The 26,743-nt window shown below is 39.7% G+C and overlaps 1 protein-coding gene across 1 annotated transcript in view; it reads left to right on the top strand.

Moving 5' to 3' along the window:
* The window catches only part of ITGA8 (integrin subunit alpha 8), a gene marked incomplete at its 3' end in the record, with an annotated part of 112,440 nt that continues 85,697 nt past the window's right edge, over nt 1–26,743 (top strand). The window contains exons 1-11 of the mRNA XM_082014615.1: nt 1–1,419; nt 1,726–1,850; nt 13,101–13,201; nt 15,892–16,015; nt 18,259–18,320; nt 19,329–19,374; nt 20,386–20,511; nt 21,639–21,683; nt 24,598–24,641; nt 25,625–25,681; nt 25,865–25,917. Of these exons, the coding sequence (XP_081870741.1) occupies nt 1,223–1,419; nt 1,726–1,850; nt 13,101–13,201; nt 15,892–16,015; nt 18,259–18,320; nt 19,329–19,374; nt 20,386–20,511; nt 21,639–21,683; nt 24,598–24,641; nt 25,625–25,681; nt 25,865–25,917 (980 nt within the window). The 5' untranslated portion in view covers nt 1–1,222. The remainder of the gene's footprint in view (nt 1,420–1,725; nt 1,851–13,100; nt 13,202–15,891; nt 16,016–18,258; nt 18,321–19,328; nt 19,375–20,385; nt 20,512–21,638; nt 21,684–24,597; nt 24,642–25,624; nt 25,682–25,864; nt 25,918–26,743) is intronic.

The following is a 26,743-nucleotide window of genomic DNA, read 5'->3' as shown; positions in this document are numbered from 1 at the left end:
TTCTGTGGGAAAAGAGGCGTGACACCTGCTCCTGCATGGAGCCGTGGTAAAGGCCTATAGCAGTGCTTTCCTTCACATGAGTGTAAGGTGCCCCTCATATTAAAACTTTATGTAGCCTGGCAAGCATTAGCAGAAAAACTTACAGAGGAATGCATTTCCTAATGTGTTCTGAACTGTGTGGCTGGGTTTACATCTTTCCTGTGGTTAGAAAGGGTTTTTCGTTGCTGGGGTTTTTTTTAAGTAGTAGCCATGGTGGCAGTCACATAGCAATCTGATGAAGGTCTTTTTTTTTTTTTTTACCGTGCACTTTAGTTTCCTAAAAGGCGTTTTCAAGTATCAGACTCTTCAGTTCAAACTCTTGAAAATGCTGGAAATAGGGAGAAATTCAAGTAGAAGCCACCGGCCTCAACTCAGCCATTTTCCCTTGTGAACACAGCTGCCCAAACGCAGCCATCGGGTACCTCCGCTGGGCAGAGGGATGGGGGTGTCGTACTCGGCATACGCTTCTCCCACCTCCACCGGCGGGTTTCCTTGGCGAGACAAATGGTTTCCCCAGATACAGCCCGGTTAGCGCACTAAATTGCCCCGAGCAGCGGGATGGCGAAACCCGGCCCACTCCACGGCCCCGGCGCGGCTCCCTGCGCTGGGGGACAAGGGCTGTCCCGGGTCCCCGACGGCCGCCCCGCAGCCTCGGCGCCGTAAGCAACCGTCCTCCCTCGCAGACAACGCAGGAGGCGTCGTGCGGCGCTGGGCCGAGGAGCCAACACCTCCGCCGGCGACGCCAGCACTGCTTCTCCTTCAGCGAAGCGGGTGTAGGTGAGGTGGCCCCAAACCGACCACCAGCGCCGCGCCCTCCCCAGCGGCAGCGGGGCCCACGCACAGGCCGGAGGCGCGGGGATCCCTCGGGCTGAAACGCTGCCTCGTAGAAGAGCTTCCCCCGCCGCGCCGCCACGCTCCCGGCCGGGCCTCACCGCAGCTCCGCGCCTCCCCGGGGGCCGCCGACAGCCGCGGGCGCCGGGCGCGGGCCGCCAGGGGGCGCCCGAGCGCGGCTCTCCCCGCGGCGGCGGCGGGGTGAGTGGGGCCGAGCCTCCCCCGCCAGCCCCCCGCCCAGCCGACAGCGCACGGCGGCAGCCAGACCGCCGCGGCAGCGCACGGCCGCCGCGCAGCTCCGCTCCGTTCCGCTCCGCTCTGCCAGCGGGAGCCTGCCCCAGAGGGGGCGAGGATGCCGCGCCTCAGCCGTGGGGTCGGCCGCGCCTGCCGCCGACAGGGGCCGTTCCGGCTGCTCCTCCTGTCAGCGCTGCTCTGGGCGCCGGCGCTGGTGGCCTTCAACCTGGACGAGGAGAAGCTGACGGTGTACAGCGGGCCGCCGGGCAGCTACTTCGGGTACTCGGTGGACTTCTACATCCCCGACGCCAGCACGTGAGTGCCGCCGGGGCCGGGCGGGCCGCTCCCCTCAGCGCGGCGCCCGCGGCCCCGGGGGGCAGCGGGGTGCGGGCTGTGGCCGAGCGAGCGCCGCCGGGCCGCGCCTGCCGCCTGCCCGGGGCTGGGGGCCGCCGACGGGCTTGGGGGAGGCTTTGGGGAAGCCGGCGGGCAAACGGCGGCGTCCCGCCCGCCGCCCTCGGGCCGGTCGCCGGGCTGACAGCCCCTGGCTCGCCGTGCCGGGGCCGCCGGCCGTCGGTCCAGACAGCCCGCACCCCCCCGGTGACTTCCCGGTGTGTTTCGCAGAGTCAGCGTGCTGGTGGGAGCTCCCAAAGCCAACACCACGCAGCCAGACATCCTGGAAGGAGGAGCGGTGTACCACTGCGCCTGGCCCGCCAGCCACTGCAGGCAGATACCCTTCGATAACACCAGTAAGTAAATGGCTGAATCTCGTAGCGCAGCGTGGTGTGTGTTGCTCTGCCGGGCGCATGTTTCCTCCGCGCTCGCCTTAGTTGTGTCACTTTGATCTGAGCGCCTGCAGTTCGCTGGAGAATTCCCGCTCCCGGGCGTCTGTATGCCCGTGCGCGTGCAGGGAAGGGTTTAGCGGTCCCCAGAGAAATAGCAGGAGAACGACCTTCAGGATCTGTGCGTAGTTCATCTTAATAACGGCTTCTTTTTTTTTAGCGTTTTAATGCAAAGTGTTTCTGGCAGATTCCTCATTTTGAAAAAAAATACTTTTTTTTTGAGTGCTCAGAAGGCAAAACACCCAAACCCATGTCTCACACACTTCTCTGGATCCTGGAAATTACTGGATTGCTAGTCTTTGCTGTTATTTTCAGCGAGGGGTTTTCCGTCTCTTCAGATGGATGAAGTACCTCATGTGGCATGCTTATTTAATTCTTTTCAGAAAGCAAGAATTTTATTTCAGAATATTGGAAGCTAGATGCAAACTGATTTAGGCACAATGTGGATAGTTTATATCCACTTCCAAAATCCCAAGACAGATGTTTCTTATTTAATTAGAAAGAACACACGTTTTAAACAATTCAGGCTGTTTATGTTTTCTGTTGTGTCTTTATAGGTCTTGAAAATAATTTAAACCTAGTGTTTGCAGGGGCTTTAAACCTGATTGGCTTTATTTAGGCAGACTTTGATAGTTTAATCATTAAGCAAAAGTTGTGATTCTTTAGGTTATACTTAATCTTAACATTTGTGGTTTATTTAAATACAAACACAATACAATTCAGTTTTTTTCTGAGAGCACAAATTAAATTAGAAGAGCTTACTTAAATGTAGGAAGTAAGCAGTACATTTCTTTACCTCTTCCAGCTCCAGCCACCCACACATCCTATTACTATGTTAGTGTCTAGGAATTCTACTCAGGATGACTCTCCCATCATACTGGGAATTCTTCAGAACAGCTTAAGAGATAGCTCCTGTATGTGTATGTTTATGTGGCTACTTGGGTATGTAATACTATGTACAGCAAATGGTTATATAGAAATGCGAATGTACAGACATAGACAGTGTACACGCAACACTTTTATTGTAATATGCCCTGCATGTACATCTTTAACATAAAACCCATTTAGGAAATATTCCTATATTTCCATGTTATGATTAGATAGTTCACGTAACAGAAGTGGAATATATTATCTATACAAATTAATTTCAGGTTTGAATAGAAAACTTACAGACCAAATGAAAATTCCATCGCATTTTAAAGGGACAGTCTGAAAAATGAATGAAAACCTAGTGGTGAGACCTAGAAGGACATCTGGTTTTCCTGTGGGAAACTCCAGAAAAAGTTGACTAAAGAGACTCAGGGCAACTCCGTACTCTTGGCAGAGATGTCCTTTTGCAGATACTGTGTTTCAAATGAAGGTGCAAAGAAAGGCTGATTGTCAACAAGACTGTATTGGACTGTATCACACAACCATTCATCTTGGAATCTCCAAAGTGTGGTTCATTCAGGCTACCTGAGGCAGTTGTTTGTGTCCTCTGGATAGATGACTTGCAGACAGCTGAAGTTAAGCCAGAAAGAGCCCGCTGTGTAGATACAAATGCCTGGAGGAGGGACTGCAGTATGGGCAGGTTTAGCAGTGTTGTCATTAGCTGTTTAATTCTCTATCGAGGGCAGTAAAGGTGTCATTTCACACAATTCAGCTATGCCAGCTGCCCTCATAGACAGGGACCATGAGAAGGTTTGCATAGCTTGTGCCAACACCCATTCTTTATTGCCAGCAACATAAAGGCCGACTCCAACACGCCTGAGATGAGACTCTTTGCTGGAGTGTGGGTGTGTATTTCATGTCATTTTTTTCTCTCCAAAATACACTACTTATGGGAGCGAGTTTTCCATCTTTTCCACTATTCCCCCAAACAGAGCAGTCCACATGAGCTCTACCCTAAAAGATAATGTTTCAAATAGTCTGTTACACACAGTTCTTTTTGAAGCCTTTGGCCATTATATGCCTAGTGGGACTTAGAGAGTCCTTAGTAAATAAGAGGGTTATTTTCAGTTTATGGCTCCTTCTTGTACTCACTATGCCTTCTTATATTTATATTCCCATTTTTCTATTTATTCTGATAAACAGAAAAAAGTCAGTCTGGATTGTCAAAGATCATACAGGAAGTTGGTGATGATACTGGTAATTGACTCAGGACTTTTTCTTCTTCCTCCAGTTCCTTAACCACAAGATTATCCTTTCTCCTAAAACAAAAACACCTAGTAATTGTTAGAAGACTGGAAATTCATCTCTAGCAGCTTTAATTTTAAAGATTAATTCTTTAGACCTCATAGGAGATTTTTAGAAGTCTTGGAAAGCTTTGGGAATGTTTTCTGAAACAAAACAGAAAAATTACAGAGGCTGCTTCAGAGCTGGATGATTTCATTTCGATGCGTTTTTATGCAAAGGTTTTAAAGTACTTTTTTCTTGACTCTAAACAAATAATATAATCTCTTTCAGTTAGATACACTAAGCACAACAAAATAAACAAAACTACTGAATAATTGAAAGCATTTTTAATTAAGATCAGAAGTAAAAATTGAGTGGAGCTAGAAAGAAACGGAGAGTATAATGTAACACTTAAAAGGCAGTGTGACCCAACAAATAGATAAAGCATTTACTAAATCAGTATTTTTCAGCCATGAGAGTTCAGTGGAGGACTTCTAAATTCTAAAGAATTTGTAAAAGAAAAGCGTATTCACATATACTATACCCCAAGTTAGACACATGAAATTACTGCAGGTCACAGAAACTATGACATTTCCACTATAATATAAAAATTCAAGAGTTCATCAAATCCAAGTGGTTGAAAACCACTGGCTTAAATTACGTATGAACATGAGGGCTCATGTCTTCCATTTCTGAGGGCTGGGTACACAAATGAAGCTCAGGTGTGTTGCATTCAATGCAAGTTAAGTTCTGCTGTGGAGGAGGAAACATACAGTGCACTTGGATGCACTTTTGGATGCACTATTTGGACTTCTACTGACACAAATAAGTAAGTGGGCACTTGATTGATAAGACTCATATGTAAGTGTACAGATTATTTCACTGTTTCCACAAGAACAGTAGACATAATTTCAAGAATGGTTCCTTCATTTGCAAATGCTTTGATGTTATTTGTATTAACACTATTAATATTTTGGTCCTACTAAATGAAAACAATGAGGCCGTTGACCAATATTCTGCCATGGCTTCAGTCAAGATTCTGGACGTTTCAATTATCATGGTGTTGCAGGTGTGCAGCTGCCTTGTACTAATTTGTAGTTTTCCTGTCTTTTACAGCTATTGAGATGTTTACTGAATGAATGCATAGATATGCTGTATTATGGGGCTGTAAAGTATAACCAACTAAAAAGAAACAGAATCTCTGTCCACAAGCGTTTAAGGCTTTTTAAGAGGCAGTGATGAACAAGAACACGTTGTGAGTCAGGGAAGGGAAGGAAATAAAAAATCTGTTGAGTTTCTAAAGTATATATTGTCTTAGATAGAGGGAGCACTTGTTCAGAAAGTGATTTGAGGGAACCACGTAAGTGGTAGATGCCTTACTGAAAAAATTAGGCTTTCTTAGGTTAATATTATGATGGCAAACGCTGAGATAGGATGTTCTTTGGTCCTGTAAAGGCTGTTTTGTGTTTCTCTGGGAATAATTTCTATCTATTTTCAAAATAACTAAAGTTTTAGTTTAAAGAAAGTTATTCTATACCCAGCGTGCCATGGACTCCTGAAGGGAGAATACAAATGCTAAACCTAACTGGACCTGACGTCCTGACACTGGTGTAACACAACTGCGATGTTCCTCGGTCCGCCACCATGCAGGCAATGACAGTCAGGACTAAACTCCATTCTTTGTGTCATTTAAGCTTTAAACGACAAAAGACAAACCATTATGGTTTGTGCAGCTCTCTTGCTCCCTTTTTCTCAGAAACTAAGATCACATGAGGGGGTAGACATTGTATTGGTTACTAATGTATACCCAAAGGAACACTCAGTATTCACTCAATTCCCAGTGAAAGGTATGATAACACCTTTCAAATATGTATCATTACTTCTGAGTGCCATGTTCTAGCTGTCAAACACAGACTGGGTTCCTTTACTACTAGCACTGATACTCAAAGTCAAGACTACTCCTGAAATCATCTCTGTGGTACTGTGCATACGTTAGGATGCCCAAGCTGGTCTGAGTGCTATGAGCTGCTGCATAACTTGTGTTAGTGTGGAAACGCGTGTGGGCTAAACTACTCTGCTGAGAAGATGGCTTACTTAGAGTTAATAAAGGTGCAGGAGTATCTGCAGCCCATTCCTAAAAGTCATACCATGTAACTGAAATTGTTCTACAGGCAATTGTCCCAGATTGTCACTAATTTTTCAGGTCACCTATCTCTGTTCTTCGTAGTAGCTGATCCAGAGATTTGTAAAGCAATGAGGTGATTTACTCGCAAACTAACATCAATAATTAATCCTATTGATATAATACTGTTCCTGACAGGGGGGCAGAGGAGGGAAGGAGGATGAAATTTTGATATGCTGTAGGATTTGGGATGACCCATCCATAAGCAAGTCATGTAACCGGACATTCCCATATGGGCTGGACAGTGATACGGCCTCCAGCCAAAAAGGAGCTTTAGCAGGAACTCTCTGTGTTTCCTGCTGTTGATACAGCACTGACTCTGCAGTCCCATGTTTGCAGTTCTTTAAAGCTCCCTAAATCAGGATGCTGGGGCCAAGACTCTGGGAAGAAGCTGAAAGCACTGCCCCTGAGAGCACAACTGGTGCTTTAACCTGTTCCATTGCAGCAGGGAACTGAGATAAAGTATAATGGAAGGGCTTTTAGTATCCCCTTACTCCAGGAGATACGGACTGAAGAGCAGAGACTCTTCTCCCTTGTTCCCTTGCTCTGTAAAGCTGTCCTGTTGCATTGCAGTGTAAGGCTGTGATACTCTCTGAAACTCAATGAGAGGACAGGGGAACAAACGTTGGCATTATATTAAAGAGCTGTGAGCTGCCTTTCCTCTCTTATGTGCACAAAGCTGACTTCTCCTTTTCAGTTTCTCCATTATGAAATAAAGTTTACAATGACTATTTCTGCTTTAGCATTGAGGTAGAATTACCAAGTCCTTGTTTAAGCTGAGTGCTCTTCCGTTCAACTGCCAGGAGAGGTAGCAGGAGAGCAATATGAAGAAAACTTTCTCCTTGCTTGATTAACTGGGGAACTTCTGAACCACTCAAAGCATCTTGCAGCCAGAAGCAAATTTAAATGCCCCCTGACGTGCACTATTGCATTTGAAATCTGGTAAAGAGCTAATAGTTCATATTTCAGAAACTCATTATAATGGCCACTTTTAATTGTAAATCTTAACAGACTGCAACAAGTTCTTATGTTTTAAATTAGCTCTTAAAGGCAGAATTTTAGATGCCACTTTCCCTTAGTTTCCAGAACTCACTGGAGTGTTGTCTTTGCTATCAGTTAACCTTTAACTTTACCAGTCTTCGTAAAATAGGTTACATTTTTCTAGACTAGCTGGAGAAAATTTGAACAGCCTCTGAAGAGGAACAGGGAGGGGAGTGTAGATCAGTTCTGGCCAAGTGTGCAGTTGATAAAAAACATGAGCTAATCTGGCCAGCAGTTGAGCTGATTGTAACAGAATGCAGGTACTGTATAAGGAAAGGATGTATTGTGGGACTCAGAGGTTTAGTTACATGAAAAAATCATCAGCTGTAAAGATGGTAAGATTCTAGGGAAAGGTTAGAATGCTGTTACAAAATGGAATTTGCATCTCAAGAGAAAGTGCTGAAGGAAAAATTTGTTGTACTTTTAAATGTTGACACATTTCAGTCCACTGTGCCAGTAAGACCTTATCTAGAGCCTCATGGTTCACTTGTAGCATTCTGATTTATAATAGACCCTCATGGGTTTCTTTTATAAGTCTCAGCATTATCTAAAGAAGGCAAAAAATACCATTAGCTATGTTAGTTGAAGCCCTGAGGTCTTAATTTGGTTTTGATCAGATTGTACTTAGGGAAAAATCCTATTGGGTTTGATGATTCTTTTTTTCTTGATTCATGGAATGTAAGTCCAAATAAAGCTCTCTAGATATGATCTATTAAATTAAAATAACTCATATGAATAGCATCTAAGGCACAATAAAAACCAGAAATTAAGTAGATGTTTGCAGGATCAGATAAATCTAAAAATAGAAGCAACTCTTCTTGTCATGCAAGGGTTTTGCATGTCCTTACTCTCTCTGTACACTATGGAGTCCTTTTTTTCCCAGCATTAATGCTGAAGGGAATTACTTGGCTTGGTTCCCTAGATCATAGTCCTTAGCTTTGCATTTGTATCCTGTCTCTCTGTTGAGGGTCTAATGTCAATGACCTTCTGAATGCTACTGACTTACCTTTGCTTCGTAATGGGTGGTATGGTTGGAATCTTTTATGGGAGTGATACCAAAAAAATATCACTCTGCCATGGTGATAGGGTTGACAAGACCCCGTCTCTTCCCTCACTTCTAGAATATGGGACCATGTATGGCAGTATGAACCCTTCCTTCTCTCTTCCATCCTCTAAGGCAGGACCCTAATGATGCAGCAGGGCTGATTTCAAAGTTAAATTAGGTTGCTCAGAGCCTTGTGTAACCAAGTTCTGAAACTACCCAAGGATGGAGATGCCACAGCCTCTCTGGGGTATCTGTTTCAGTGCTTAATCACCCTCACTGTGAACAGTGTTTTGTTTATAGCTAATCAGAAATTCCCATGCTGTAATGTGTGTCTTTTGCCTATTTCTCTTTTGCTGCATACCTCACATGAGAGTTTGGCACTCTCTTCTCTCTACCTATTGAACACTGGATGAAGTGCAAATAGATCCTCTTTTGCTTTCTCTTCTTTGGGCCAAACACCCACAAGTCTTGTACTGGTGTCTCGAAACTGTACATAGCATTCCAGGTGTTGTCTCCATGTGAGGGGGATATTCCTTGACCTGTATATATTTATATAAATATAATTTTAATATAAATATTATATATAGAGTATATATTTTATGTCTTGTATAATAGATAAACATTTTCTAGAAATATTTTATATATAATTGTATAAAATATCTATATAAATATTTATATTTATAGAAATATTTTATTATATATGTTTGTATTCCCATTTTATATAAATATGAATAGGTTGAAGTGATTATTCACCTCTACTCTGTGTATATATTATTATGTATGAATATATGAAATATATATTACATTTATATTATCTATATTTATTTATGTTATCTATATTTGTTCATATGTATGGATGTGCATAGACACACACACACATAAATCAAAGCAGATATTTGAAAGCGATTTGCCACCCTGGATGTAGTCTGAGTAGGTTCAGGTTAGAGGGCAGAGTGTAACTGAGCCTGCTGCAGATGCCTGGTTAATGGCTATCTGCATTTATCCAGTACATACAGACAGATACAGAGCGAGTAAGGTTCCTGAAGGGTGACAACTTGCTTAGAAGAGTTGCAGGTGTATTACATAGCCAGATGTTTTGCTTTGATTAGAATCATTGTTTTCCTGTGTGAAGTTTGATTAAAATATTTTGATTTGCTTTTGTTCATTTCGAGTATTTTCAAGCATCAATAGATGCTGCATTTTTTACCTCTAGTTTTCAAGAGCTGAATGAATCAGTGAGGCACTATCGGTGCTTGCAAATACATCTGTTTCTTATGCGGATCCTGATTACTGCAACAAAGAAATATTTGTAATAGTAGCATTTGATTCATGCCTGTTAAACAGTTTATAATGTGCTGACTCAGTAACTGAGAGGAGACCAATCCCCGCAGAAAGCACCAAATTTAGTCTAATGTGTGCAAATGATGGATTTGCATTTAACCCTTGCTTCAGGTTCAGGCTTTAATTCCTAAAAATGAATCTCTGCACTGTTGTTCTTACATAGGTTTGCTTTTACTGTCTGAATTCAAATTTTTCTACTTGTCCAGCTACTGCTTTGGCAATTTAAGGGGCCTTTTCCCTTTTGGTAGGCCCTAGATACCACGAGTCTAAAAGACTAGGTGAAGGAACACTGATTTTGAGAATCATGTTTCACCGTCTCCAGAGCTGCTTCTGGAGCTGGATTGTGGAGCAGTACCAATGTATAGGAGTCTTGGCTCCTGCAGTAGAAAATGATATGCTTTTGGGTTGCTGAAATGTAGTTTAAGGTTGTCCTTGCACCTAAATTTATATTTATACTTCTCTCTGCTCTTTGCATAGTCCTGGTCATCTGGGCCTTAGCCTGCAATACAGTCTTAGGCAGTACGATTAAGAGTGACTCCAGGGCTGAGTTTCAAGCCAAATTTGAGAGTTGTCCAGGCTGTTGACCATCTGGAACAGCTCCTGGGGTGGCTCTGAAGCAATCCAGCTGGTACTCCGGCACTCCTCGGACCGCTCTGTGGACAGGCTCAGGCGTTGTGTGCCCAGCCCAGCTGCTGCCTTGTATTCTAGCTATCCTTGCACCAGTGTCACGTATCGTGATACCAGATAGCCTGGACTCCTTCCTAAAAGGGGCCAGACATTGTCCTCCAGAAGAGAAGATTATATTTGAATGCAACCTGAATTCAAGCCAAGTTTTTGCTGCTCATAGAAATACAGCTTAGCCTGTGGGTAAGGTACAGTATAGACATAGCCTGTGGGCCTCAGATCCCCATAAATAACACATGGAGAGATATTTCCATGTCATATAAGGGTATTGTCAGGACACAGACATGTTATTTTTTAAAACATTTAGATAACACAGTTTTGAGGGATGTACCAAAGACAGAAATAACAACTTTTTTTTTTTTTAAACTGGATTGAGATTTATCTGAGTAAACAAATAGCTTTTGTCTGAGTCTAGTCTAAGCTGGTAATCCTTGGCTATCTACAGTTGGTAAAAAAAATTAAGTACTTTTAGGCCATGGTTCTTCTGACCTTCTCAGATGTTTGCTTTAGGAGAAGAGCTGTGCCCTCAGTTGTAAGTGGATGACTAGCTCAGAAGTGGACATTTACAGTGACTTCATTCAGAGGCTTGTTGTCTAATGGACTACAGTCAAGGCACAGTAATCACAGTCCACGTGTATTCAGACAAGTTAGTTGTGTATATAGCTTCATTTTCATAAAGTTAAGGGGAGGCAATAGCTGGTTCACAGCAATCTGAAATGCGAACTGGTCATTATGTATAAAAGACTAAACTGTATTTTAAGGCACAACCTCAGAAACTGGGAATATGACTCTGTCTCTCCAGCAAGGATCCTGAACAAAGGTGATTAGAGAATTTCTGCCAAAAGAGATTTATCTAGGGTTTGGTTTTATCTAGTGATGGTTTTATAAATCCTGTGAACGGTTGTTCTATTTGAAAACTAGCATCTTCTCAAATTTGAGTCTACTTTGCCAGTAGACAAGTATGCTGTTTTGTTTGAAAACATAAGCTTTTTTTAAGTTAGCATACTGGTCATGAGTATCCTCAGAGCCAGGTTAGCATTGGCTGCTGGGAGCTGACCTTGGCTGATTTTCAAGCTTCAAAAGCTTTGTTTCTATCAAAACTTCATCTGTGGGCATTGATTATGCTCAGATCTGCTGGAGCATTAAGAAAAGAAAAAAGAAACCTTTAAAGTTTGAAAAGGTCTGACTTCACTGGAAAAAATAATCAAAAGTGGTGTTGCCAACAACTAGGTAGAAGCTAGCAGCTCCTACAATGCAGTGTGTCAAAGTTGCTGTCCCCCACACTCTTAAATTTTGGGCCTAACTTAAACAAAATGTATTTTTAAACAGATGTTTTTAGAGTGATTTTAAATTATTCTTCCTGAATTTTTAAGATCTAAATATTCCTGAAATTTATCTCTCTCATCTCTAAGCATGGGTTTCCATACTAGCTCCTGTTAATTGGCACAGCACAGAAACAAATATTTGGATGAAAGAAGACGTTTTCTCAGAGACTTCAAACTTTCACAGATTGATTCTCATTCAACTTTACTTAATGTTTATTAGAAAAATACAGAGATAAAGTATACTTGTTCTCCAAATATAATGCATTTTTCTTTCTTATTCAATTTATATCTATAAAGTTTATGAGGTTACCATGAGCTGAAGTAACTGGTGATCCAATATCCTAGAAAAGCATTCAGATATTTCCTCTATTCCTGTTGAGCACACGCCAGGAAGTGTTGACTTTTTAAAGGTGACAATTATACCAGCTGCATTTTTCCTCATTTTTTAAAAAGTCTATGTAAATCCATACAGTATAATCTGACATCACTTTTTTTTTTTTCCTATGCTCCAAGGTAGACAGTATATGGTTTTATTTTCACTTAGAGTGAATAAAAAGGATTGATTCTTGTGAAATCTCTCCTGATATGAACCAGAAGCAAACATAAGGGAATGCAGATACGAGGGGGAAGGAGTAATGCCCTGCTTATGTATAAATTGAGAAGTTCATTAGGAATGACTGGTAAGGAAAGAGCATAGCTCATGAACACATGGGAAATCAGTTTACTTCAGAGAACTGAGGGTGAAAGGAAGGGATGTCTGCTTTTTATTAAAACCTGAAATGCATTATAATTGGCCTGAGTCTTTGCCCAGATGGCTTCTCTTATGCTGACATCTGCAAGAGTGTATATAAAGCAACATTAAGAAGCTGTCTCTTGTGACAGTGTGTACACATGTAATTCTGTTAAAAACTAAGTCCTTTGCTATCTGTAGTGTTGGTCTTCGAATAAGCATGCTGAGAAATTCCATTTGTTTGACAAAAACTAATTATGGAACATGCTTTTTTCACATGGAAAGTTTCTACCACCTATGAGAAAAGTTTTTAGGGCTTTTCACCTATTTTTGTAGATTCTTGTTCATTCTTCATGATGAATTCCAGGTAAACTATTTTTTGGTAGGGGTAACACAGGGTTTCTTCTTACAGTCCTTTGGTGTTTTTTTCTGAAGTCTAAGTGTAATTATTTTGAACTTTCACTTGTGAATTACAGTGAGCGCTTTTCCACTGGCCAGTGAAAACCTTGAATGATACTAGAATGCCCATTTCATATTAAACTGATAGGACAATGACAGCAGATGCAATGTAATTAGTCTGTTCACTTGTATCTGTATTTCACAGGGTAGTACTTTTTAAAATAAGCTGTCAACATACTGCTTCTTTCTTTGTCAGACAACAGGAAAATTAAAGTCAATGGCACCAGGGAACCTATTGAGTTTAAGACAAATCAGTGGTTTGGGGCAACAGTCAAAGCTCATAAAGAAAAAGTTGTGGTAAGTCTTACGCATTTGGTATTTATTTGGAGATAATGTTTATTTTTCTCAAATGTATATCTTTAATAGCTCTCTATGTGTAGATTATGGAAGCAACTCTATGATTATGCATGAATTACAAAACATGATGTATATAACTGAGAAAATGAAAGCAGTCGGTAAAATCAGGTTGAACTGATGAAGATGATCCCGCTGCCATGTGAAAATAGCAGAATGCCATATTGTTATGGAAGTGAATGTTGATTTTTTTTTAAACAGATAATGGACATATTTTAGAGATACACAGTAACTGATTGCCATATGCTATAAAATGTTTTGTATTATGAAGCTTTATTTGGAATGTTAAATGCGGAATGTAATGGAAGCCAAGAACCGGTGCTGAAGATCAGTGAATAAGAGAAAGCACTGATCTCTTTTGTCACATTTACATTGTTTTGAACAGCTATGTCATAGTCATGGTAAAACAGCTGCAAAAAAGTCATGCTAAAAAACCTCCAAATCAAGATTGCTGTCAAAGTGCAATGTCTGTTTCCCAGTTTCACTGAACATTTTACTTGTATTGAGAGGACCCCAGCAGGGGGCAAGTACTTTTATTGCTTAGTAAAGTTTTACATTTATATTTAAATTTTTTAATTTAAATTTTATTTTAAATTTTATATTTACAGACATTTAAATTTAATATTTACAGACATTTAAATCAGACATTTAGATTTTTATATTTACAGACATTTTATATTTACAATTTATGCACAAAGTTTTACATTGAAAATGTCACTGAAATAATTGTCATAAGAATAATTAGTTTGGTCATTAGTTTTATTTGTTTTCAGAATTGCAAAGCAATAAATTATGTCTTGGGATTTGCTTAAAACTTCCAATTGTTACTTAAGAAGTAGTCATAAGGGAAGAAGTATTTAAAGGAAATGCTTTCCTTTATATAGTATGCCTTGTGGTTAACCTAGGGAATGATGGTGACATGAAACAAGTAATGAATAAAACATCACCCTATGCTGTTGCAGAGCTAAGTAAATGTAAAAATTCTAACAAATTCTAATATAGCTGAAGAATTTTCAGTTTGTGTACCCTACTAAACAACAGTTCACAAACTGGAATAGAATAGTTCTTTACCACCATTTGCTGAATCTTAATCAAGTAAGCAGAAAACCTCATCACTAGCTGATGTGCCGTACTGATGTACTGCTGTACTGACCAAACTTTCTTTTGCTTCTAAGTCTTCTCAGGCTTTCTCAAACAGAGATATAGTTAACACTTTTCAGGCAAGAACTTGAACAGCTAGAAAACTTCATCTTGTAGACTGAAAGGAGAGAAAAAGAAATGTCATCAAGCTGTCAGAAACTTTTTTAAAATTAAAATGTGACAGTAAACTACATTAGGTCAACGTTTATGATTATACTGAGTTCTTGTTTCAATCCATTTTGCTCGATGTCAAATGTACCTAAGATCACCTTCGAAGGACATGTACTCCTCTTTGCTGCACTCGGTTTTGCTCTCTGGCCTGTTTTAATCTGTAAGGTCTTCTAGGCAGGGGCATGTTAAGAGTCCCTGTTCCCTAAACCAGTGTTCCGGAAACTCTGACTTTTATGGTAAGCTCTGAGTAGCACAGTGGTTCATCCAGCTGGAACTCATTGCAGAACTAAGGCTTATACAGTAATGTGAATAATAACAATGCCTTGCCAGAGGTAGACAGGTTTCTGATTGGAAAAGTCAGACCAGGTAGGACGTGAATGGAGGATTTGTTTGTATATTACAGAGGCAAGGTTGTAGGGAGAGGTAGTGCCTCTCCCCTCCTCCCAGCCAAATGAAAAGTTTTAGGGCACAGGAACCCCTGAAGAATGACTTGCATGCCTGACAGCTTATCTTTTTTATTTTTCCAGTTATTTGAATTACTTTCAAAAAGTATAATCTCTCTCTCTACACAACTGGTATATCTTTTATCCTTACAGTGTCATGTTTGTAACACCACTACCATAACACAGAAGATTAAATATTAGTTCTCTGGCCAAAATTTATTTACCAAAAACCTGGTAAATAAATTTTTATTTACCAGGAGAGACTGTTGAATGCATTATAGCTATATGAGCTATACATACTGTATAGAGAGTATGAGAGACTGTTGAATGCATTATAGCTGTATTGAAGATTTGTTTATCTCTCTGAAGATTTGTACCAGGGGTTTATAAGAGGACAGACAATCTGATGATTGTGATAGACAATATGGAACAACACCCTGACAAATCTCCTTCTGCTGCAACGGCCTTTACCTTAAGACATACCAGGACAGAAGTAGGAATGTCTTCAACCACATGTATATGATCTACATCTTAAACTATGGGATTAAGTCTTGTGCGGTGAGCAGTAATAGAGTGAACATATTACTTGTGGAGCAGGCCTAGAGGGTATTTGTAACATATGCTTAAATGTGAGTTGTAGTCCTTCACAGATTTCACCTGCTAAGGGCTGTAAGTGAAAGATCAGACTACGCTTTTCAGGTTATAATGAAATTATAAGAAGCAGTGGTCCTGCATTTTCTTCTGTCCATACGTTATGATCATTGCTACATGAATGATACAATACCAGAGAGAATCCATGTACACTGTTTATTAAAAAGTACATTTGCCAGATGCGTGAGTGTATGAAAGGTACATGTGACACCATTTCTGTTTTGATAGGCTTGTGCTCCCTTATATCATTGGAGAACCCTTAAAGATAGCCCTGAGAAGGACCCCGTTGGTACTTGCTATGTAGCAATTCAGAACTTCAGTGCCTATGCTGAATATTCACCTTGTCGCAACAGTAAGTATTAATAGGAACAATCTTGTGTTGGAGGAATTGATATTGTGCTCAATGTTTTTATGCTTTCAGTCTTGTCACAGTCTTGGTTGAATGAAGATTACCATATGACATTATTGCATCAGATGAGGGTTTAAAGAAAAATTGACATTAAATTACATGCCTGCAATTGGATGCTTTATTGTATAATTGAAAGAGGAGAAATTAAGTAAATTAACCTTATGCAGTTATAGTGATGAAATATAATTGATTCAGTTTAAATGGCTTTAAAATGTAGCAAACAAATCCAGATAAGAACCAGACAGCATTTTAAACCAATTACTCATGCTCATGCTGAGTATAAATCTCTCATCACAGGATCACCATCTGAAGACCAGACCCTGCGCAGAAACACACAAGCCTGTATTACCATTCATGCCAATATCATCCACAATATCTCATTTATGAAGGGCTTCCAGCATGGAAGAAAGCCATGCACATTAGCACTGCTCTTCCACACTCTGTGCTGTTCTGGGGATGTGGTAGCAATCTCTGGCCCTTACTTATTGGGGAATAGGAACAAACAGTGCACGTATCTTTAGAACCGAGTTCAGTTACCTAGAAGTCTGCAGAAAATGCCAGACGTTAGGTTATATCAGTCATTCACCTGTGTCTAAGTGCTTATGATGATTATTATATTACCTCAGTGCTCCAAATTATTAAAATCAATATGAATTATCTAGTGACCTTACTGAGCTTTGGACTGGGCTAGGCCTACGGCAGTTTTTGCACTCACATACGAGAGAATTGTTCTTTCAGTTACTTTTCTAAAGGTAATGTGCACAAGATAGCAAATAAGGTGGACTTAGCTACTCCTTCCAGGGAAAACCGTCACAGCAAAGCTATGATGTTGTTCAGTTTAGCTGAGATGGGTAGCTGTTTCAAGTTGTATGTAGTAAGGTACCTCCTTGTAACAATACCCCTTGTACAGAGACCCTGCTATTCCAGCTAACATTCTTGCCTTGTGCACATAAGCTAATTTCAAAACATACCTTCTAACCGTTCCTTTACTGCAAACTCTGCTCCTACCTTTGAGTTTCTAATGGATTATTTTGCCAAGAAAGTAGCAAGCATTTTACAGAAAAAAGTAGACACTTACTTCACATAGTTAAAAGATCTCTTTCCTGTGAAGATCTAGAGACAGCATCATATCATGTAGCTGGATTTTTCTCACAGTTGTGTGATTATGTAGCCCAATAATGCTTTCCATGGTCTACCAGAAAATCTGCACACTATAGCAACATGGGATATTTGCATGTATATTCAGTGTTACTCTGCCTTTCCTTTTGTCACACTGTAGTATAGTTCTAAACTGAGTTGTGCTAAGTCTTTCTTTTAAAGCCTAATCCTTGTCCCTGGATTGACAGATACAGAAAGAAGCTGAATCTATAAGAAACGGTGTCCATAAGATCTGCTTCATGTACTTCTGATGTCTCGCTGGGGCTTTGCCAAAGGCTTATGCCATTTGAAGAGAGAGTTCAAGTGTCCATTCCTGCTCTCAGTTTCCCAATCCTGCAGACTTCCAGCACTCCAGCACTCATAGGAAAGCCCTAAAATGCATGTCAACACACTTTGTACAATTGTATGAGGATTTGGAGACTAGAAATAAAAATGGACAGAAGCAAGAAGGATGTTTTTGCATGTACAAATGTGCATCCAAAATTATATTACACTTCAGTCCTCACTGAGCAAATGTGTATCAATTAAAGGGCTGGCACGTGTGAATGACATTGTCCCTTTCCCTTGTCACAGTACTGATAACCAGGATGTTGTTTGAACATTGACCCATGCTGACCCATCCATTATGTCAACATTTTTTGAGAATGCCTTTGTAAACTTATTTTTGTGTTTATGGCAGAGCAGACTGTGGTGACGATTCTAGGATTTCTTGTTAAGTTGTTTACTTTTGTATTTCCAGGCAAATTCAAACCGAATCCCTCGCAGTTGTTGTAAGGGTCCTTCCTTGGCTGTGAGAGGAGAAAGTCCCAAATAATTGGTCCTATTTTTCAAAATCTTCACAAGTGGGTTGCATGTTCAGGGTCCTGTAGAAGGTCTTGATTTGCTCTGCCTCTTTTAAAAAAGAATACATATCTTTTCACATATTTTGGTAGTTTTGCATTTACAGCCTTAACAGTTCCAGAGGTGTTTAAGATGTCTTCCCCATGCACTGCGAAATCAATAAAATGCTTCCACCTTCATAATTACAGGCAATGCAGATCCCGAAGGACAAGGCTTTTGTCAAGCAGGTTTCAGCTTAGATTTTTACAAGGTGAGATTCTGCTTCTGAAATACTGTGACCAAAAGTAATTCTGATCTATCCCCAGTGTTCAAGCACCATCTCAGTGATCAAGAGTTTGTCCCCATGCTGTTGCATATGGAAAGTTTTGTGAAGTTGTTGCAAGTTTTTTCTTCCTTTGCAAGCGTCAAATTTTCTGATTTCATTAATAAAAGAAATACTGCAATCAGCACCTGTGTATCTCTTTGTACTCCAATCTGACTCTGCTCAGTCTATCTTAATAGATAATTAGGCAAAAAATTATATGTGCCTCTGTCTCAGTGTGTCCCACTTATGATGTTTTCCAGACACCTGACTTTTAGGAAATAATGGGCAGGCACCAGCTAGTTTTTAAAAGTTAAAATAGCTTGTATAAGGATGCTTTTTGAGGCAGACTGGTCATTGAGTAAGACCGTTCTCTCGTGGAGGTGAAAGTCCTTAAGGGCAATAGCTAGTTGTTCTTATGTGCAAGGGTCCAGAAACAGTATTGCGGGCCAAAGAATAAACTTTGCAACTATTGTTACTACCTGTGCCAATATTACAGCACCAGGACCCCACATAACTTTGATCATTGCCATTGTTTTCAGTGTTCTAGGCTACATTGCTATTCATATAATTAATAGCTGAGGAGTAAAGACCTCATCATAGGGTAGACAAAAATATATTTCTCTATAAAGCATTACTGTTGCTTCATTGCATGTGGAGACCCTCTTTTATGCTGACTTTCTTTTGTTAAAAATAATCAGCAATTTTTAGAATGCTATGTTAGTGCTAAAAAAATTACAGCTTTCATTCGAGTGAAGATGCATAGGATGATCTTAATTTTATTTAACTGTGGTTTTTCCTGCACATCCATGAACCTACATCCTTTCCTTGAACAGGGCTATTCTCCTTTATCGTGATTCTGATATTCTTTTGCTCATTTAAATTGTTTTCTCCATGTGTGCTTAATTTTGTTGTGTTCTTTTGTTATATAATTTTATTAAATTCTCCTTTTTGTAGAATGGAGACCTGATAGTGGGCGGGCCTGGTAGTTTTTATTGGCAAGGTATGTTCATCTGCTTGGTTAACTTGATTTAAGAAGTTTAGCAGAAAGTATTGTGGAAAATGCTGTTCTAGAGTTCCAGTGTTTTCTCAGTTTAAGATAACCAGTCTCTGGTCTTATTTTCAACAAATATAAATCAGAAGAACTGCTTAATAAGCAACTGAGCATAAAAATAAGTCAGGGAAAATTCAGGATGTAGATTGTATAGGAAGTGAAACAAATAGAAATAACTTTTTATATTGGCATTTTAGCACATTTGTCATTTAATTTATAAGTTGACTTCTTCCCTAGAAATACTGCAATTTTTTAAATTAGCTAAAAATTTTAAAAATAGCTAATATTTTTACAACAAATGTAATATTTTCAAAGTTTTTGTCACTGTTTGTTTCTGAACACAAGTTTTTATTGCTATCTGCATATATTTTTAGTTCATTTGTGGCATCACTGTAGTTTCCAAGATGTAGTTTCTCATGTAGACAAAACCTGAAGTGGTTTTGGTAAAGGGTTAAAAGGGTATTTTTCCTTTAACATGTTTTGAAATGTATGGTATAGCTGATTCCCAGACTCTGCCTACCAATTTGCCCGTTGTCAGCCTTATTGATGTGTGTTTTTGCATTGCCATTAAAGGAGGAAGATCTAGTTGATTGTGATGGTAGGGAGTTCATATCTTTGATTTCACCATTGCTTCCATTGGTCTACTACATTTGTATTGTACAGCACCAAAAGGCAGATGAGTCTGAAAACGCTTGACTTTAGTTTGAATCAGCACCTTGAAATGGGTCTGGAGATATTTTTGTGATGGTTCAATAGAGTCTCAGTGCCTTGTTGTGTTGATTTATGTGTACTTCTGAGACTTTCAGGGTAATAATGGAGAAAGAGTGAGAGAAGATGTCTACTCTTTGCACCTGTGGTATATTATTCCTCACAGCTCTGTTCTGATGTTCTGCTAGTACTATTTTGTAGAAACTGGCTCTCCTTTTTGTCCCTTTCATTTATGAAGTTGTTTGAATCCAGGTCAGGTAATCACTGCAAGTATTGCGGATATCATTGCAAATTATTCCTTCAAGGATATTCTGAGGAAACTGGCACGAGAGAAGCAAACAGGAGTGGCACCACCCTCATATGATGACAATTACATGGGTAAGCAAAGCTCTATGTCAGTTAGCAATATGTTCTAAAAGCATGAGGCTTATATAAATGTGAAAACAAGACCAAAATTAGTAATGTTCCAATTGTGAGAGGATTTAAACATGTTTTGCCTTAAGCACGACAGAAATCAGTAGTTTGCTAGTTACTTCAATGGGATTATGAACATTCCTAGAATTATGCACAGCGAGAGGGTTTGAAGGTTGAGATCTTAAATGGCTCATTAGGGTTCTTATTATTTGGTCTCAAGTAATTAAGCAGAAATAAAAAATTTTCACATTTATATCTTCTTCATTCCAAAATTATGGGTTGTGTTTGAAGTAATTAAAGGCTACTTCCATTTTTAATAGATAAAAGAAAATTCCATTCTGCAACATTTTGTACAATACTGCACAAATACCCAATTTATTCTCACTGGTACTTAAAAGATACAATTCAAGTAAGCAATAACAAAAGTCAGTTTGAAGATATTATGTAATAAATAGAAAAAAGGCTCTTTATGTACCTTTTATTAGTACTGACTTCTAAGAATTTGCATGATATTTATGTGTCTCTGCATGTAAGACATCTTTTTCTTCACATAATTTCATAAAAGATGCAGTGGAATTTGAAGGCAAAAATACATCCTTTCACATCTGCTCATAGATTTGAAACCACAGTCCCTCATACAATCCAAAAGTCTTTACTCTGTCAATAGCAATTATCTCAGATGTTTACTAAAGCTCCAGGAGGTACTTAACTGCATCTTTGGAAATCTGTCTTCGATGTAAAGCTAAAACAGGATACTCACACATTACAATGAAGACCTAAATTGTGTCAATAGCTGTTAGGGCAAAACACCATAGTACCTGGGTTTTTTTCAGATATATTATTAAGTATTAATGATTTAGAAGCTCATTTTTTGAGAAAAGGGATAGATTTATTATACATTCAGACCTACAGTTAAATTAGACCTAATAATGCGATAAACAATTCTCCTTTTTTCCACACAGTTTTAGTATACTAATGTTACAAAATTTACATTCTGATGATCGGATGAACAGAAAAATCTGATTGTCCTTGTGTATTTTTTGAAAATAATGGTTTATCAAGTGTTTTGCTTGTATTGTATCTTCAATCAGGATACTCAGTGGCTGCTGGGGAATTTACTGGAGATTCTGAACAAGGTAAGAAGCCATATTCTTGCATGGAAACCATATGGCTCTGCACCTATTAAATTCTTCATTTTGGGTCTCTGCACAGGAGCATACCTTTTATACATTTGAAACACTGGTGAGACTTAAGCTATCTGTACCCAATATTCTCAGAGTGAAATACTTCCTTAGAAGGTATACCGTAACAGTGCAGAATTTAAGTAACCCAGAAGTCTGCATCTGTTGTTATGATATTGTGCTCATGCATCTGTTCAGCAGTTAGAGCTGTGACAGCAGGATCAGTGGAGCCATCCAGGCTCACTTAATTTAGCCAGTTTAGTGACCAGTAGTAACAAGTGGAGCCAACAGTGCAGTTCTGTACAGTCCTTCAGTCCATGCTCAAGTTACTCACCTGCACAGAGGCTGCCGGCCCTCAGCGTCTGGCTGGACAGATGCAACATGACTTGGAAATCTCTGTGTATGCTGAAAGCACACTTCTGCCTGCCACATAGACATCACAGCCCAGGCTAGGAGACAACATTCAGCTGGTTCTGGATAAAGACATGTGTCTACACCAGCTTGCTAGATCTTGTTGGTGAAAGCAGCTCTTGGCTCTGCAAAAGTGTCCTTAGTTCCAGTTCATATGCCTTAAGGATGGGGTACCTGGGCAGTTCGTTAGCTGATCCTTTTCATACATTATATTTTCCCGCACAGGCATAATGCAGTAAGAACAAGTTCCCTGTGCTCTTGCCTCTACCTCGAGCCTTATATTTAACAGCAGGAGACAGAAGAATTGAATTCATTTTATTAAAACCTGGTCTTAGAGGGAGAGAAAATTTTCTACAGGAAGATGAGGTATTCAGTTAGTCCCTTGAATTAGGAAAAGCTGAATACACATTAATATAAATGTCCCAATATAGACTCATGCCTGAGACTTTGTAAAGGTTCTTGGATCAAGTAAGTTTGATAGGGGACATATTTAGAATAATTTGCTTTTAGACAGCAACTGTCATCCACAAAGAACCAGGCATCTCACAGACTTAATAAACACCTGAAATATTTTATGATCTGTAAAATAGCACATTGTAGGATTCTACATTCATGATTTGATAAAGTAGAGCAGTGTGCACTGAGGAACAAGTTTTGACCAAAATTACAGGATAAATATTTTTTTGAATCTGCAGAATGTCATTACATAACTTAGAATTCAGATCAAACACTGAGGTTCAAGTTGTTCCCTCTGGCAAAAGGTGACACAGGATATTTATTAGTTTCACATGACCAGGGGAAACTGCCCTGGAAGGTGGCAGCTCCAGCAACATAGTTCTGTAATTCTCTAAGGACTGTCAGAGCAATCCATCCTGCAGGGGATAGGTTTATCAGCAGCAGTTCCTGGAACACCACTGAGGCTTTAACTAAATACCAACAAGATTTAAATTTCACTTAACTGATGTGCTGAACTCATAGCACCAAGTGCTGTGGCAGGAGAAGTAAAATCAAGCTGAATGTTGTCTGATTTTTAAGTTGCAAAGTTTGTTCAGTGGGTGTGTTCAAAATGGAACACTAGTTTTCCTGTGTCTCTCCAAGTTGAATCCAGTGTAGAAGAAAAGCTCCTGTCACAGCTGTCTGTTTGGTAGAGTATGTTAAAAATAATCAGTTATAAATAGAAATTTGTCCATGATTAGATATTTTCAGGTGTTCTGAAATTGTACAGGATTTCCAAACATAGAGTTTTGCTGAAAATATCTGTCATGCCTGGTGTTTCATACCTAAAGAGCTATGTTTCTTGTGTAATGCTGACGGTTTGTCAGAAAGTATTGCTTAGGGGGTGAACAGCTCCATGGTCCAGACTCACAAAGCCAATAGAGACATAGTACATTTCTACAAATGAACCCATCTCCCCAGAACTGCTGCAACTTAATCCTTATAAAGTTAGAGTTTCCTGTCATGTGCCACTATGGGTTCAAAAAAAAAATTTTGTCTTTTTAATGCATACTCCAGGTTTTATAATGGATGATTCTTGAATCAGTTAAGTCACATGAATGATTGGCACAAAGAATTGCATTCTTTGCTGACGGGGGAATCATCCTGTGTCCTGTTCAGTCCTTCATTACTACTGCCATCTCTGCTTGACTTAACACATTCAACTGCAGGGGAGTATATAAACCTGCAGAGGAACAGAGGAATGCTAGGTCAGTACAGGCAGGCGTCTGAGGTGCCCTGGTACCTGAAGCTCCTGCTGCTGTCTTCTGATGTGGATATGCTAATGAGGGAAGGTTTATACAGTAGGACTGCAGGCTGTGACTTCACCCTTCTTTTTTCCCCCCATTTTTTCCACTAGCTGTTTAAGATTTTGCCGTTGAGCAGAATTAAATCCTAGAAGGCAGCTAGGTCCAATGTTTCATGTTCTTGTTCAATGGATCCTTCCAATGCCACTCACAGAAATTTCCTTGTAATGCTTTTAGATAGCCTTGTGCAGAACTTGTTGAACACTTTGCTGGCATCAAGCCAAATAACAGATGAGACAAACTGTTGTGCATCCAGAAAGAAAAGGAGTGTTTGTAAGGACAGTTGTGTTTAGCTTCTGTACTCTAATGTGTGATGCCACAACTAATTCTGGTTCCATCAGTCTACAGCTGCCAGGTAACAAGCTGAATTGTACTAAGAGCTTTAATATACTGTGCCACGCTGAGTAATACTACGCAGAAAGAGATCTCTGGATGAGTGTATTCAACAGTTAAGATGTAATATTTCATGCAACTAGATGCACTGAATGAATGATAAAATCTCATGAATTAATGTCTTGAAGTGCTTTGCAGGTGTTTCTGATACAGATAACAAAACAATCCTAAGGGTTATGTATCAAGGAAGATTTAAGTGGCATGGGATGCATGTTGCATGCACCACTCAGCATAACCAGTTCACTGTTGATCATTTATCCTTTCAGAGTTGGTTGCTGGAGTCCCAAGGGGAGCGCAGAACTTTGGCTATGTATGTATTGGAGCCATATTTTATCCTTTTTTATACTGAGAAGGCAGTTAGACTATTTGGAAGGTTAAAGGCGACATTGTATTTTCTGTGTCTTTGATCCTAAACTTTGTAATAAGAGATAACTGCCACTGACTTTCACCCTCAGGTTTACTTGGCTGGACTGAAATGCCTTACTGGTTTGGGCTTTGAATATTAAGTGCTTAATCCCTTCTATAGTCTGTTTCCAACAGCCAGTTACAAGCATGCTTTGAGTATGACTAGTATCCCTATACTCCCTGAGTGTTATCAGACCTAAGCTTACTCATAGGTTAGCATATTTCATGTGCAATGCTGTGTCCACAGGAGAGAAGTCCAAGTTCAGATTATTCATACCCAGTGCTTATTTTCAGTGCTCTAAGTTTATACACTGAATACCAGATGCAAAGTCATGATATACAGTCAGAAGTGAAGGGGGAAAATGATATATCTCTGTGAATACAGCTTTTACCTCACAGGAAAAGAAGTTTCAGAACTAACCTGATTGGGAAACAGAGGTCCCAGCCACAAATACATTCTCTAGTTTTGTGGACCCAAAATTCCTTGTGTCTCTGGATCTTATTCATACCATTTTTCAGAAGAAAGGTGTGTTTTTGTATGTATATATATTTATGTATATATGTATGTATTTCTGTATGTTTTAAGTTCATGTTTTCATGCCTAATAATGTAGTCACTGATTAGCTGACAAACTGTGATTTGCTGCTGTTTGGTGTCCCGTAAGGAAGGGAAATAGTCTTTTCCTGATTTTATTCATGGGGGACCTGACACTCATAAAATCTTAGTGATTTGCTCAAGATCATACGGGAAAACTGTGGTGAGACAGAAAAGAATTTTTTTTGCTTGGCCACTTGGACCATCCTTCAGTGTGTCAGATTGGTTTGCAGTGATGTTATGCTGTAGCATCTCCATGTGTGCTTGAAACTTTCCATATTTTTCTGTTACCAGGTCTCAATTATTAATTCTTCAGACTTGACCTTTATCCAGAACTTCACTGGTGAACAGGTAATGTCAAGCAACTACGTGATGAAATACTGTATCTCTAGAGGATATAGTTCATTAACATAGTTTCAAGAATATATAAAAAATTTTTAGAATTAATGACCATAGAAACAAAGAGGATTATCAGTGAAAAAAAATTGAATTGATATCTGATATGAAAGCCTGTCTATTGTTTTTTATTTCCAGATGGCGTCTTATTTTGGGTACACTGTTGCAGTATCTGATGTTAACAATGATGGGTAGGTTACCAAATATATTCAGCTCCACTGAACATTCATAGAAGCAATGCCTGATATTTATTAATAAACATAGGTTTTCAGGTGCTTCATACCTCAAAATGCTTCTTTTGCTTTCTCTGCTTTTCTAATTTTAATTGTTTACATAGGCTTATCTTTGTGCAATCACAGTGGCACAAGTATTTACAGGCCTAGTCTGGGTGACTTTATCCTCCTGAATATTTATTCAAAGCAGTGTGGCAGAGCAGGAATGTCCAAAGTCTTAGGAAACAGATCCAGGTAAAAGAACAGTGAATAAACAGCGCTAGCTACTGCTGGGAAGAGATAGGTGAAAGTCGAAAGTTCGTGCTCCCATTCTCAAAAGCAGGTAAGTCTTCTCACATGTGAACCATCCATAGCTTCACTTCTCAATTCTAAAAGCTTTCCCATATCATCAGCTCCTCATTCCAGCACCTGCTAGTTGGCCATCCATTTTCATTATCCGGAGGACCAAAACATGTCCATGGCCCGTAGTTGTTATGACAGGCATTGTGCTTCTCTGAGGGAGAATGCTGCTCAGCTCCCAGGATCATGCTTAAGACACTCAGGGATTTCAGGCCCTGTTGAACAAAACGCTTGCTAACTTTGAATTCATGTAAAGTCTGATTAAATATTTTAGAAGATCGGGACTTTAGTAGGTGAATACTGATACTATCTTTCTAGCAAGGACATAAAGATCCCTGAAGCTCACACCCTTGGAAGTCTGCACAAAGGTGAGCCCAGATATTTAGAGCTGTGGCATACTCTTGCATATTGCAAAATTTCTCAGATGTGTCTACTTCATTTTCTT

Source organism: Phaethon aethereus (genome assembly GCF_964289735.1).
Source record: "Phaethon aethereus genome assembly, chromosome: 2".
NCBI lineage: Eukaryota > Metazoa > Chordata > Aves > Phaethontiformes > Phaethontidae > Phaethon > Phaethon aethereus.
This window is presented reverse-complemented; position numbering and strand designations above follow the sequence as displayed.